The following is a 14,678-nucleotide window of genomic DNA, read 5'->3' as shown; positions in this document are numbered from 1 at the left end:
CATTCCTGCACAGGAATTCTATGAGAAAAGACTCTGCATATTTTTGACTGGAAAACAGATCATGAATTGACCATAAAAGGATTTCCCTCTTAAAACTTAATCAACATATATATGTCTTTTAAGCATGTGTAAAGGAAGTTATGTGAAGAAGATCTACAACTATACGTGGAACTTCCCTGCTTTCAATAAAATAATACTCAAAGATGTTAAAATGAAGATGTTAAACTGAAGAAACTAAAAGTTCATTTCTCCTTCTTCCTGTATCCCACTGAAAAATTCTTCAAAACTCATAATTCCTCAAGACATTTTTCATTTCAGTAACTTTTTCACTTGAAAAACTGTTTACCACCAAATTTTACCATGACAACACAGCCACTTGTCCAAAAACACAAGTCTAACATAATACTTCCAAAACACAATAATCTACTTTAACATCTGGCATTGCTTGTGGCCCACACCACCTGTGCATTTTCCTGTGCTTTAGAGAAGCAAAGGAAATCCCTGTAAGCAAATGTGAACTTCTACAGTGAGTCAAGATAGCTTACATTCCTTCCACTTATTTTTAAATATTTTAGTATTCTTCTGAATGAATATGTCACTTCTAAATGCGAACTGTTGTCTTTTTTCAAGTTATGTACGTGCAAGACATTCTGCTTTTTAACGGTCCAATGTATAAGCAAGTGTTTATTTGTATAAGCTTTAAATTTTTCACCTTTTCAATCTCATTGAATATACGCTTTTCTTTCAGTCTTCATTTTCCTTGCTAGGGACTGTTTTTTAGGCCCTGTTAGTCCTGATCTTCAGAACATTAGTGTATTTTTCATCACATTTGCTGTGAGATTGCCAGCTTGGTGGTTTCAAAGTGTTAGTCCTCAGAACCCAATTCATTCTCATTTAATAGTTCACTAGAACATTCATAAAATAATAGATTTCTGGTTTTGGAATTATTATTTGTGAAAAAATCAGAGGACTTTTTCTTTACTTTTTACATTTGATCGTTATCGCCCTCCCCCCCCAACATAGTATCATTGGGATTTATTATTTCTTCTCTAAGGAGACCTAGTTCTTTTGCTTTGTCTTTATTATTATAGACTGCCATGAAAATACATTTAAATATGAATCAATAATCTAAATAAGTGCTAAAAAATGCTTAGAAATAAAGCTAAAGCTAGTGTTTTGGTCCTTTTATTTAAAAGAAAAAGATTATTTTTTAACCATTAAATGGGGTTGAGTATGCTTTATAGGGAACTTTTATACATATTTGTGTACTCCTAACATTAGTCACAAAAACAGTTTTTGAAAACAACACTCTTCCATTCAAGATCCACCCACATACCTAATAACACTTCTCTTCTGATGGCAAATCTTTTCATCGTCTGTAAAGAGAATGGTATGGTATGGGACCACTGGGTCACAGGTTGGTAGGATGCCTGACACAACATGGTTCACCATATCCAGAATCCCGTTGTACACAAGCAAGTCATCCACCAGAAGCTAAAGATATTAAAAAAAAAAAAAAAAAAAAAAGATTAAAAAAAATCCTAGGAATCACTTTCAGTAGTCCTCTCAATGAAATAACTAAAAAACATTTTGCACTATTTGTTTCAGAAGTCCAGTCATTACTTTAGTTTTTGTCTGCCTAAATTTCCATTCTGTTCCATTTGCTGGTGGGTCCCCCCCCCACTCCAGTTTGTGTCTTCTTACTTATATTTCTAATGAAGCTTTCAAAAAGGTACTCAAAATGTATTTCATGCTCTATGTAATTGCACTTCTATTAACTGGAGCAAATCACTCTTAAACCTAGGAATTAATGAATCTTAACTCACTTCAGCTGTCCAAAACCTGTGTCTGTGGTTATTACAGACCAGTATTAACCAGTATTACAGACCTGTTCTATAGTTACTAGAGAAAGAAAAGCATTATTCTATCTTAAAACAATTATCTAACTATCTAATTATTAAAAACACCTGATAAACAGGACACATGACTTGCAGAGGTTAATCATTTTAATACTAAATACAGTGATAAATGATATAAATCCCTTTCTTTCAGATTATATAGAATCACACTGAAGTAAACTGAAAAAAGTGCAGAAATCATGGCAAGGTGATTCACCAAAAGAGTAACAAGGCATACAAAATTACTTACACCAAATTCCTTCACACCTCTCTGAGGTGTTTTGGCATAATTCCATAACTTGATCATTGAAACAGTAGTAGGTACATCAAAAATAACATACACCCTATTCACCTGCAAAAGAGAATTCATTTACATTTTAGAGCACAAATCCCCCAAAGAAAAGTTTCATACAAGTTTCATCAAAATTGGTCTGCATTTAAAGAGATATAGCTAGAGGGCAGAAAACTGATAAGGACTTAAGTTCAGCTATCATCTCTGTTGATAATTCACAGATGTTGCCTCTTCTCCAGAGCTGCCCTCTCAAATGTACATTAACTCAGAAGATGACATCTCCATCTGAGCTTGTCATTCAGGACTGCTAATCATTTGGGAGAGGGCTAGAAAGACACTTTTAATGAGTATTACATCAACAAAAACACAGACATGGGCTTCAGCATGAGACAAGCTGACTACGAGCGGAATCCATCTTCCTACTAGCAACACTAAAATTTCTCATATATCCCAACAAAACTCTAACAGAAGTTGTGTACCCCACACAAGTTGCAAAAACAGGTACACAGACAACTCTCCTAATGCTTGCCAAATAATTATTGCTTGAGATATCGTTCATTTTATCTTCAAGTGACATCAATGTCAAGATGTTAAGAACACAGATTAAGTCACGGGAAACAAATCTTGCCTATTACAGCTAATTCTATGCTATTCCTTTTATGAGTTACTATATCAACTTTAGGCCAATGTATCCTATGTTCCCCCTCTAGCATCCTCTGTAGTCTTAATCCTTCAATGTTTTGTAGAAGATACTGTTATTTGTATTAAATCACTATGTATTTTTTGTACTGAAGAAAGAGAAGTAGATGTGGTCAATAAAGCTGCTCTTATGTATGCTTTTCTGGGAGAAAATTTGGGCTAAAATGTCCAAATACAATTGTTAGTGTGATAGAAAATGAAAAATTTGATGGAAAATGCATTCAAACAAACAAATAAAATATCAGTAAAAGGGTAACAAAGAATTCAAACCAAACTTATATTAGTAATAAGTTTCTAAAATTTTAGAGGTAGAAAGAAAGACAAATTTAGAAAGGAAAAGAAAGTCCCATTGTATACTTTTTTTCCTAAAGCTTTCAAATTTTCCAATATAGTAAAAAGTTAATTCAGCTTTCGAGACAACTGGAATGTTTCATAGCAAGCTAACAATGAGGATACAGAAGACTTGGTTCAGCATCCGAACTGTAGACAATGATCATTAATAGGCTGCTTGCTTAATCCATTTGTACTTGCTGGCTTTGCAACCAAACCATGGAAGATGGCAGAGAGGAAAGAACTATATGGATCTTCAGAAGGTATCACTTGCTACAGCTTAAGTACAGAAAGGGCCATTACTTTGCTTACTTGTCCCTCCTGCAAATCACATATTAGTGTTAAAAAGGGTAAAATGGATAATATCTTATCTACTACTTTGGTGCCAGACGTGATGACACAAAAAACATTGTATGGATCTGTGCTAGAACCTCAGGCATTATTTTCCTTTTGCCAAAATGAAATAATCTCTAAAATAATGTTTTTATAACATTAACACATGTCAGACATGCAAACTCAGATGGTTGTCAAATCAACCATTCACGATGCTACAATGGGTATCTGTGCATCCCGAGTTAATTACCAGGTTCAAGATGTGGGATCTAGACCCTAGGAACCTCAGGCATTACACAGAACTTCCATTTTCCTAAGAAACACAAGCAGTCAGTATTCCCAAGTATAATTAAAGTTTTATCTTAACTATACTCACTGCATTACATCACCAAATAATATACAAATTATTTTCAAAACTGACTTAATTCTTTGCTTATAGTAGTCTAAATAAATAACTGTAATATATGCAGTAAGGATTTTTCCAACACAGTAAGCTATAGCACATCACACTTTAGGTTTACATTTTATTACTTTTGAAATCTATCCTCTAAGAAATACATCTTAACAATGTCCAAAAACAGCCCCATGCAAAAATGTTCTCTCCCAAAACAAAGTAAGAACTCATCTAAGTTTATCAGCTTTTCCTGTTTAGATATTTGGTACCCCATATTTTAAACATGCTGCTTCTAAAAGGGCTCAATTGCTTGGAGTTTTAGGACATGAAATACTATGCCTGTCATGTCTAATTTATGAATTTGAATTCAAGACAGTTAATGAGGTTTAAAGAAATTCTAATTACTGTAACAAAATTTATTGTCTTTTGCAAAAAATGGTTTACAATTTTAGTACATTCCCATTTGAAAGGTGTTCACTGCACAAAACACATATATTAAGCTGTTTTACCAGTAACATTATCAGAGTAGCTGATAAAACATCCATGCTACCTCTGGAAATTATTTTCCTGTTGCATCATGGAAATAACAAGCAGGTTACAAAGCTGGGAGATATATACCGCTGCTACCTTTTCAGTGAAGAGAAATTGGAATAAAGAGAACGTCTTCTGAAAGGTAGCCTAGCTTACTAATATCAAATTTACCTAAAGATTATGCATGTTTTCCCTTTCTTTTATGCTTCTGGCCACATGTATGCACATCACTAGAATGGAATGAAAAGGGAAAATGTACCAAACCAGGAAGAACGGGTGCAAGCCACATATGTCTGCCATCAGTTGTGTTATTTACTCTGTCAATGAGTTTGTCTGGAGTTCGGATATCTCCAGATACATCGTCCAAAACATTGACACTATCTGGAAAAGCAGCAATATCTGGAAGAAAAAGCTTTAAGTTTAAATAACTGTAAAGGACATTTCAGAAATAACATATTTTAAAAGTTCATGCTTGCTCTTCCAGACTCCGTGAGCAAGTATTCTATAGATAGAATAGAGCAGTAAAAATTATAAAATACTCCAAGTATTTTACTTAGCTAGCTGAGGAACTTGAGAACACATTTTTAAAAGCAGTAAAACTCTTACAGATTCTGGCATTCGAAATTATATTTAAAATAGGAAGAAATTAATTAGCTGCATTTCATTTCTTTTAAAGTACATCTTCATGACTTCATCAATAAAGTTCCCTTATCAGAATTAGTCACTTCCCAAGTGTTGTTTTATTTATTTTGTGACAAAGCTACACTTTTTTTTAGCACAAACATGTAGAAACGCATATGAAAGATACCTTAAGAAAAGTATCCTTGTAGGAGATAGTCAGTCTGACTGCATTTTCCTGAAGTTCCATAATACTTCTAATAAAAATCATTAACTGTCTAATAAGACCTTCTTTCATTTCTTTCAGAGGGAAAGATTAAACCTTCTATAGGCTTTCTGTATAACTAGACTTCCTCTGTAAGGGAATGTTTCAGTTAAAAACATATGTATGCTAAAGACATGCAAAGAAATGTGGATGGACGGCATTGTCTTCAGAATTATAGGACCCTAGCAAGCTAGTTTGATGGACAATAGTTTCCCCTTGCTTTGCTTTCTAGAAGGTTGGAGTCTCTCAATATTTATAAGGAATTTAAGAAATAGCACAGAAATGACTCAGCTATTTAAGAAAAGCTTGCTTCAGACTTGGTAGCTGAATTATCACATGTACTGTACTGAGACAGATGTGCTTTTTCTGGGATCCTAAGATACCCAAGAAACACTGCTGTACAAGCAGAAACAGGTGATTATTCCAAACTAGCTGTGCTATCTTTACATGGCATTGTAAAAACATACAATAAGGACATACTGTAAAGGCATACAATTTAAGTCAAAAATCCGCCGATCTTAAAAACAAACTATTAACACTTCAATTTCAAATGTTTCTTCTCCATCACAGATTTGGAGATTTCAAGTTCATCATGCACCATACAATACATAAATAAAAATGTTGCTCAGAAAAGAACCTTGACTTTTTTTCAGTGTAATCTCTATTTATAAGAAAATGAGGATCTGTTGAGACATACAATACACACAGCATCCACATTTTTATCAGTTTTAGTTGGTTAAGAAACACTGCTTTTACAATGTGATTGAACAACATCAGTTCTATATGGAGGTATACACTTCCAGCACTTTAAGATTCATAGAACCAGAGAATGGTTTGGGTTGGAAGGGACCTTTAATGATCATCTAGATACAACCACACTGCCATAGGCAGGAACACCTCCTCCCAAGTCCAGGCTGCACAAATCCCATCCAGCCTGCCCTTGGGCACTGCCAGGGATAGAGCTTCTCTGGACCAGCCACTATCTAGCCACCCTCACGGTAAAGGATTTTTTCCCCCAATATCTATTCTAAATCTTACCCCTTTTAGTTCAAAACTATTACTTCCTGTCCTATCACTACACACCCTGGTCTCTCCTCATCTTCCTTATACGCCTCATCTAAGTATTGGAAGGCTGCTGTAAGGTCTCCCTGGAGCATTCTCTTCTCCAGGCTGAACAACCCCATCTCTCTCAGTCTCTTTATCTTTACAGGAGAGGAGCTCCAGCCCTCCGATCATCCTTGTGGCCTCTGCAGAACCTGCTCTATCAGCTCCCTGTATCTTGTGCTGGGGCCCCAGAGCTGAATGTAGGGCTCCAGGTGGGGTCTCATGAAAGGACAGTGGATGGGTAGAATCCTCTCCCTTGCCCTGCTGGCCACCGTACTTTTGATGTGGCCCAGGATATGGGTGGCTTTCTGGGTTGCAAGTGCACGTTGCCAGCTCATATCAAGTTTTTTCATCTACCAGTACCCCCACACCTTTCTCTGCAGGGCAGCTTTCTACCCATTCATCACCCAGTCTGTACTGATGTTTGGGATTGCCTTGACCCAGGTGCAGGACCTTGCACTTGGCCTTGTTGAACTTCACAAGGTTTGTACAGGCCCACCTCTCAAGCCTGTCAGGGTCCCTCTAGTGGTCAGCTGCAACACTCAACTTCATGTCATCCACAAACTTGACAAGGGTGCACTCAATCCCACTATCCATGCTGAAGACATTAAACAGTCCCAGTCCCAGTACGGAATGCTTAGGGACACCACTCCACCTGGACAATGACATGTTGACCACTACTCTTTGGATGTGGCCATCCAGTCAATTCTGTATCCACCAAACAGTCCATCCATCAAATCCATAGCTCTACAATTTAGAGACAAGGATGTTGTGTAGGACCGTATCAAAGGCTTTGTACAAGTCCAGGTAGATAACATCAATTGCTCTCCCCTTGTCCACCAATGGTGTCACTCTGTTGTAGAAGGCCACCAAGTTAGTCAGGCATGATTTGCCCTTTGTAAAGCCATGCCAGCTGTCTCCAATCACCTCCCTTTCTTCCATATACCGTAACATGGTTTCTAGGTCTACCTGCTCCATAAGCTTACCAGCTACAGAGGTGAGGCCAAATTTAGTTGATATAGAGTGCTGAAGTGCAACTCTTCAGTGGCCCTGATTGCTATGAATCTTTCAGATGTGTCCTTCATTCCATCTATTGGTTACCCATGGAACACTGAATCAAATTGAAAGGATACTGTTTTCAGTCAGTAAGATTTGGTCTCCATGTTCATTGAACAGCTCCAGTCCATTCAAACCGATGTAGTATGGATCACCCCAAGTTGTCAGAAGCTGAAACTGAAAAACAACTGAAAAGCAAAGAGCTATTAAGGAAAATTTTGATGCTGATACTTTTTCCTAATGGAACATCTATCTTGCACTTTCAAACATGACTGTGCAACACACATCTCCAATGTTAGACATTCTCACCTGCAGTGTATGAGATGCTTCTGATACTACAAGGACTGTTTAGCCAAATACCAAAGTAGGCTACATATTTGTATCACAGATTCACAGCTCTGGAAACCTGAATACTTTGGATGCTGTCACCTTATCTCAGTGTAAAGGAGTTGAACAGATGCAAGTTTTACCATGCTTTTTGGCACCAAGTTTGGATGGCAGCTGCTTGCCAATTCTCTTTACAACTGGAGATACAGTCTGACAGATTAGTCAGGTCTCTTTGACACCACAGAATTCGCATTTCCTATTCAAATCCAAAAATTTCTGTTTGAAATGAAGAAAAGCTTTTAGGAAAAAAATCACAATTCATCCTTGTTTCCTGCTGTGGCCAATACCTAATGCTTTCATAAGAAACATTATTAGACAGATATTGTAGAGTATACAGGCATCAAGAATTTCTTTTTAGTCCATAAAGAGGGAAGAGGTTTTTTTTTAATACTCTCAATACACATTACAACAATCCTTACTCTTCTTAATGTCTATAGAAGTCCAATCATTCATGATCCTTCCTCTTTGAAGTGACATCTTATAGCAACAAGTTCCATTATATCTAGTTATAATATGGGTGAAAAAATGTATTGTTCACTCCAGACTTTGTCTTAAACCCCTGTGAATAAACTATATTATTTTCAGAGAAAAAGTCTGTCATTTCTAATACTGGTAATACACAAAAATGAAAATCTGCAGTTGGAACAACTACATAAAAGTCTGTCTACTTACATTCACATATGCTCATGTATGTTATTCTTGTAGATGAAGAACTAATGATTTTTTATTATTGTTATTTTTATTTTATCATTATTTTTAAGTGTGTGACCTTCCTTATTACATATTGCAACTTATTAACACCATAGCTCTTATCTAGAGGCTTGATTGCCTTTCTACATTTTCTGAATACACCTTTGCTTGGTTTTGAATTGCATGAGTGGTAACTGGCCAGCAAATATGCCCCTTCATTGAATGGCAGAAAATGTAATAGGTATGTGCTGTCCATTTCTCTAGTGGAGCACCTATTTTTCTCTTTCCTCTACCCAGCCACTGATTTTCATGAAACCGTCAGGAACTTAGTCTTGCTGAGACCTCAGTGTCTCTAAACATGGTTAGAATAGCCTAATGGATTTAAAAGGCCTGTCAAGTAGATGGATGGCATGACAGGAAGTAGTATCACAAAAGTCTGTACTTATTTAAGAAAGCTCAATGTTTCTGGCTTTTTAAACTTAACAAAAATGGCAAAAATATTACACAGTTCTGATCAACACAGCCTTAACAAAGATGTAAAATAAGACAAATTCCAAGAAACAGCAATGAGAACATTCAAAGATATGCAAAAAATACAGACTACTTCTAGTGTTGACAGGCTGGCAGGATACTGTGCTTATGAACCTCTAGCTCTAGCTTGGGTGGATTCCAAAAGGCAGGAAAAAAAGCTACTGGAGCATTTTACTACAGGTGACACATTCTTATATTCTGTTTCATTTATTTACTCTTAATTCATACCTTTTTCATCATATTCTTGGTATCTCAGTCATTTCTTAAAGCACCAGAAACTGTTGGATTCAAAACTGTCAGGATTCATTACAACGTTATACAGAACACTTCGGAGTTATATACCAAATGAGAAAATGACAGAGAAGGATACAACCACATGGCATTAATGGTGCTTCATAGTCCATACTAGCTTGTTCCATTCTCTTTGAACCAGTCCTGCCAAAATGACCAAGGCAAAATAGTTTGTATATACATTCTTGGGTTATTTGGAAAAGAACAGAACAAACCCAAGAAATTAAGTCAAAACACACACCCCTCTGCCCCCCAGATTATGTAATATAATGTATTTTACTGAGATCAGAGAACATTATATTTTCATCTAGATGCTACAGATTTGCTTCAAAATAAAAATACATATAAATATTGAACAGTTAAGAGAAACTACGTGGTGCAGATAAAAATATCCTACTTTACCTCTTTTGTACCCTATTAAGCTGGGGCTGCAGATAGTCAAGGAAGAGAATTTCTTGGGCGAAGTCAAAGTGGCAGTTGCCTGGTCCCTTGCGGATAAGAAAGCCCTCTGGTGGGGAGATGCTGTGACCATCCAGTGTTACATGGACTACCTTAGCCTTGTTTAAAAAAACATAAAAAACATAACTTAAATCCAATGCACTAGCACTCACTTCTGAGTCTGAAATAATAGTTTCAGTAATTTTGATGTATTTATTCCATTCCTATGTAGTATCACATCCTTTGGCCTAAACCAGAAGACACCAGTTGCAACCTATAGCGTGCAATCCAAAGCATCACAGGTGACACTGACTGAACTGTTGAGATTGATGGGAATGACAGAGGTTGGGGATGAGGGAAGAAGAAAAAGATTGGAAGAGCTCCTCAATTACTGCACCCCCCCTAGAGCTCAGCAAACTGAAGCTTTGTGAGCTGCAGCAGTACACCCATCAGACTGGGCAGACTCAGCTTTCAAGACAGCACGTGTCATCTAGGGAGATGGTTAGTTATTTGTTGTGCAGCTGAATGCAATGCTAGCGCAGGCCTGACTGCTCAACCCTGGCTGAAGCTAGCCTTTAAGAAATCATGTAACCTGGTGATCTCTTGGGAGCAGACACACATTCATGTCTTGATTCTGTTTACAGAAAAGCTGTATTTCACCAGTTCTATTTATCTGTGTGACAGGTGGGATTTGGACTTCTCCAGGATCATGCAAACTGATGTACCAAGCCATGCTGTATGTAACCCAACAACATATGAATGAAGAAGTACCTGTATCAGGCAAAACAGATTAAGCCATGTCCACATCACAGATGTATGCGTGCCTGATACAATCTCTGAAGATTAAACTAAATAATTCAGGCATACTTAATCAGAAGATGAGGGAGTCCTGGCCCCTTCACCCTCCCCCAACAGCACCATCTGGTGCTGTATGCACCATCCCAGTCACATAACAATTCGGTCATGCAGCAACAATTATCACTGCATCTTGCCTTGCAGTATGTTAAATGTAACCTAATGTTAATCTCAAGCAGCATTCATTGCACTTAGTCTGTCACTAATTACTGCTTAAGGAAGGAATAATACCTGGAAAAACATAACAAGATGGCCTTATAACTGTCACTATGATTACAGCTTGCTGATTAATGGACTGAATGAAAATGGATTCATTTAGTTAGCAAAAGACAATTTAGTCTATATCTAGATTTTACACTGACTGATGTCTATATGATAATTTGAGGCTAATTTAATTTTGTATGGAAATATTTAATTTTCATCACCTGTTATTAGGACTTATATTAAAATACATATGTAGTATTTATAGACACTTAAAATGGGAATTTTAGCTTTCTGAGAAGAGCTTAACATTAAGGATTTTCTGCAAAGCCCATATACTATCAGTTTCCTGATATTCATAATGATTTTCATATCTTTGCCATTTCTAAACTGTTTTTATTCAATTGTGATTTCATTAAGTTGTACATGTAATAACCCAAAAGTAAAGCTTAAGATATTTTTTTATATATAAATATTTATTGATTTGAAAACTTAACATACTGTACTGGACTAAATGAGGTACTCATTTCACTTTCAAAGAGCACAAAGATAAATTAAGAGGGAAAGTTTGTACAAGTACCAAGTAGGGGGGAAATAACTATTTCTGGCTTCATCTTTAATAAGCTTGGGAGCAAAAAAAGGAGATACACTTTTTGTATATGACATGATACTGCATGCTACTTTCCAGATGAATCAGGATGCCAGGCTAGGAAGAAGCAAAAAATCCACTGAAATACACTTTAGTTTAAGAAACATATATTGAATGGGAAGTCTAGAGACTCAGAGATGAAATCTTACCTATTACACCACAGCTGCTTATATTTATGTGCCCTTTAGAGCCCTCATTTCTAAGTAATTTTCATCATCTGAGAAGGCTCTCAACCATCACACACAGCATTTTACAAATCGCATAACAAAGCTTTCACAAGGTAATTTTTCATAGAGCTGGAAATAGCATGCAAGCCTTCATTTTGACAGTTCACTGCCATTACCCTCTCATACTAAAGCTGTGAATAGAATCCACCAGTCTACAGCTGCCTAGAAAATCATTATATTTCACATCCTGTTTCCTAGAAGAACAGCAATACTTCAGAAAACAAATGTCACTTTGCCCTAGGTTTGCAGTTCAAAGCCTCTTTGCTGCAGGGCCCAGCAGATATCCTGCACCTTCAGTTTTCCAAATAACTTGTCTCATTCATCCTTTTGCAGAACTGGAGGTAAAAACGCCTCATTTAAATTGTACCCGGTAACTGCTATGGGACTTACAGGTGTGCCACTCACAAGCATGCTTTATTGGATCCACCTCTTTTGTCAATCTAGCAAATAAACTGTAAAAACAAACAGACAAACAAACACACACAACACCTTCCTTCCTTCCTGTCTTGGTTTGGTCTCCAAAAAACAAATTCCCCATTAGATCTTAGGGATCTGTTTTTTGTTGTTGGTTTTTGTTTGTTTGTTTGTTTTTCCTCCTTTAATAACTGAGACACACACAGAAAGTAGATTTGATTGGAAAATTCATGTTCAAACTTTTCTTCCCTGCTCTGCCTTGGAGAAACTTGGGCTCATAATAGTAGAGAAAAACATTCCACAACACCATTTACAGACAGTTCTTCAGATTGCAATACATATAAAGAATCACAGAAAAATTTTAATTCAGATAGAGTTCTGTGTTGTCTCCAGTCACAACTCTTGCTCAGAGCAGAGCGGCCAGCAAAACTAAATTGGGTTATTCTGCCTTTTGTTAGAGTTTTGAAAGCCTCCACCAACAAGGTCTCACCCTATCACTGCATACTGTCCCAGTGCTGTACCATTCCCATGGGGCAGAGTCCTTTCTTTATGCTCAATCATACCAGTTAAGTCATGGATTTTACTAAAAGAACTATATGTTACACAGGTGTATGTTTACGTGGTAAGCTCAGCATGCTCCTGAACCCTACCATGTGTCATTTTGGGATAATGCAATGAATTGAAAAAAATAACTTATCAAATGTTAAAATTTCTGTATCAGTTGTGGCTAGAATGAAAGATGTCACACTCTGGACCCTGTGAGTCTTTGGACAGTCTTTGGCACTCTACAACACCTCATGCTTATGTTAAAAGATGCCAGGGCTCAGTTACAGAGAGGGAACACCTCCTCCTTATGTGATTGTCCATATGAAAGAAATTCCTGGAAGGTAAATTTATGTAGAAAAGTAGTTCTCCAATATTTGCTACTATCTTGTCCAATCTTATGAAGGACCCATGCCTCCAACTTCAATTCTAAAAATTTTTCCAGAGCTCTGCTGATTTTTTTTTGTTTTTGTTTTGTCATCTTCTCTCTACTTTTATACACACCAACATTTTTCTCCTTATGTGACTGAATTTGGAAGTCAAGAACACACCAGTTAAATGTGAATGGGAAGATCTGGAGACACGGATTCACAAACTGTGCAGTGAACAGCAACAAATTCTTCACTTTCATTGCAACATCATATGAGAAAAAGCAGGGAAATGAGTTACAGCCAAACTCAGAATGAGAGCTAGATATAACACCAACTCCAACAGATGTTATTTGATAGTCAGCTCCAAGAGTTCAGGATAAAAACAAAACTAAAGCAAGTAATTCAGAAAAAGAAGTGAGGAGGTATGTTATACAATTTTAGCTAAACTACATTAGCCAAACTGCTTGAAAATGGCAGCTTTCCCAAACAAATGTTAAGAGTTCTAGAGACTCGCTTATTGAAAAAAGTAGCGTTGATTAATTGGGCTTAAAACAATCCACGTATGACAGCCAAGTACAACTCTGCTATCCCCAGCTGTTTTCCATTCAACTGCCTGGTAACTACATAGGTTTAATGAACCATAAACTCTATGGTAGTATACACTTAAAAACTGAAAGCAAATTTGAAAACTGCATGGCATGGCCACAGAGACAGAGCCTTGGGTTTCGTGATGCAAGTATAATGAAGTTTCATTATATTCCTTGTTTTAAAAAGGCACACCAAATTCTCTATTTAACATTTTACTAAACATTACTAGTTAACTAAATAGCTATACAGCTTTTATAATTGATGTACTAAATGATAACTTTTAAAATGACAGACTTAAAAACAGCAGAGAGCATGAAAACACTTTAAATGACACCACTGCCAGAGACAACAAAAAGTTTATATGCAGATACTGCTTTCTTTAACTTATCCAAACAGGATTTCTGTTGAAGTGCTCACTGTTCTACCAACCCTTTTATTGCAGGAAATGAAGAATCATATGGTAGGCCTAAATACTGGCTAGTGAGAGGATATCACTTCAAGATCATGTATCTTGAAAATAATATGTGCTACTATGCGTCTCTTAGAAAAATCATCTGTGAAGTTTTCTTTAAACTGTCTCTCTCTTTTTTTTCTCCAGTATTTGCTGTTTGTGGAGACAGAAATGCATTATACCTGCCACAAAACTCAGACTCAGACAATCTAGAAAGATTTATGGCATTCCATTAAGGCAGCTATATTCATTCATCACAGTACCAATTTTCCAACGCACTGCTGTATATTTTTGCTGGCAGTGCTCCTTTTCTTTTACTTACCCCTCTATAGGTATCCTCTGGAGATTTATTATAGTTCCAAAAGCGAAGCCCTGCAATATTTTCAATTTTATAAAAATGGATTGTGAGCAGATGATTTTCTCCAAAAGAGAAGGGAATGAGCCACATATGGTCATCCTCAGCTGTGATATTAGTCCCATCTATTAACCTACAAAGAGAAAAATCCATTAGCTGCAGAAAGG

General features: G+C 36.6%; 1 protein-coding gene across 14 annotated transcripts in view; it reads right to left on the bottom strand.

The window, feature by feature from the left end:
- KATNIP (katanin interacting protein) overlaps window positions 1-14,678 on the bottom strand; it is a 108,984-nt gene that overhangs the window by 27,545 nt on the left and 66,761 nt on the right. For 12 of the 14 annotated variants that reach the window (XR_011803642.1, XR_011803643.1, XR_011803644.1 and 9 more), the window contains 7 exons: window positions 14,479-14,644; window positions 9,822-9,976; window positions 9,499-9,563; window positions 7,598-7,708; window positions 4,737-4,876; window positions 2,149-2,250; window positions 1,337-1,494 (listed from right to left, as the gene is read on the bottom strand). Coding sequence is in view for 10 of the 14 variants with exons in the window: in XM_072023973.1 (XP_071880074.1) it covers window positions 1,337-1,494; window positions 2,149-2,250; window positions 4,737-4,876; window positions 7,598-7,708; window positions 9,499-9,563; window positions 9,822-9,976; window positions 14,479-14,644 (897 nt within the window). In the remaining 4 variants the exon portion in view is untranslated. Of the gene's footprint in view, window positions 1-1,336; window positions 1,495-2,148; window positions 2,251-3,802; window positions 3,866-4,648; window positions 4,877-7,597; window positions 7,709-9,498; window positions 9,564-9,821; window positions 9,977-14,478; window positions 14,645-14,678 lie in introns of those variants that run through there. The other 2 variants (XR_003500620.3, XM_038186898.2) reach the window with 2 other exon arrangements.

Source organism: Anas platyrhynchos, chromosome 15 (genome assembly GCF_047663525.1).
Source record: "Anas platyrhynchos isolate ZD024472 breed Pekin duck chromosome 15, IASCAAS_PekinDuck_T2T, whole genome shotgun sequence".
Classification (NCBI taxonomy): domain Eukaryota; kingdom Metazoa; phylum Chordata; class Aves; order Anseriformes; family Anatidae; genus Anas; species Anas platyrhynchos.
Note: the sequence above shows the minus strand (reverse complement) of the source record. Positions and strands in the feature narration are given on the sequence as shown.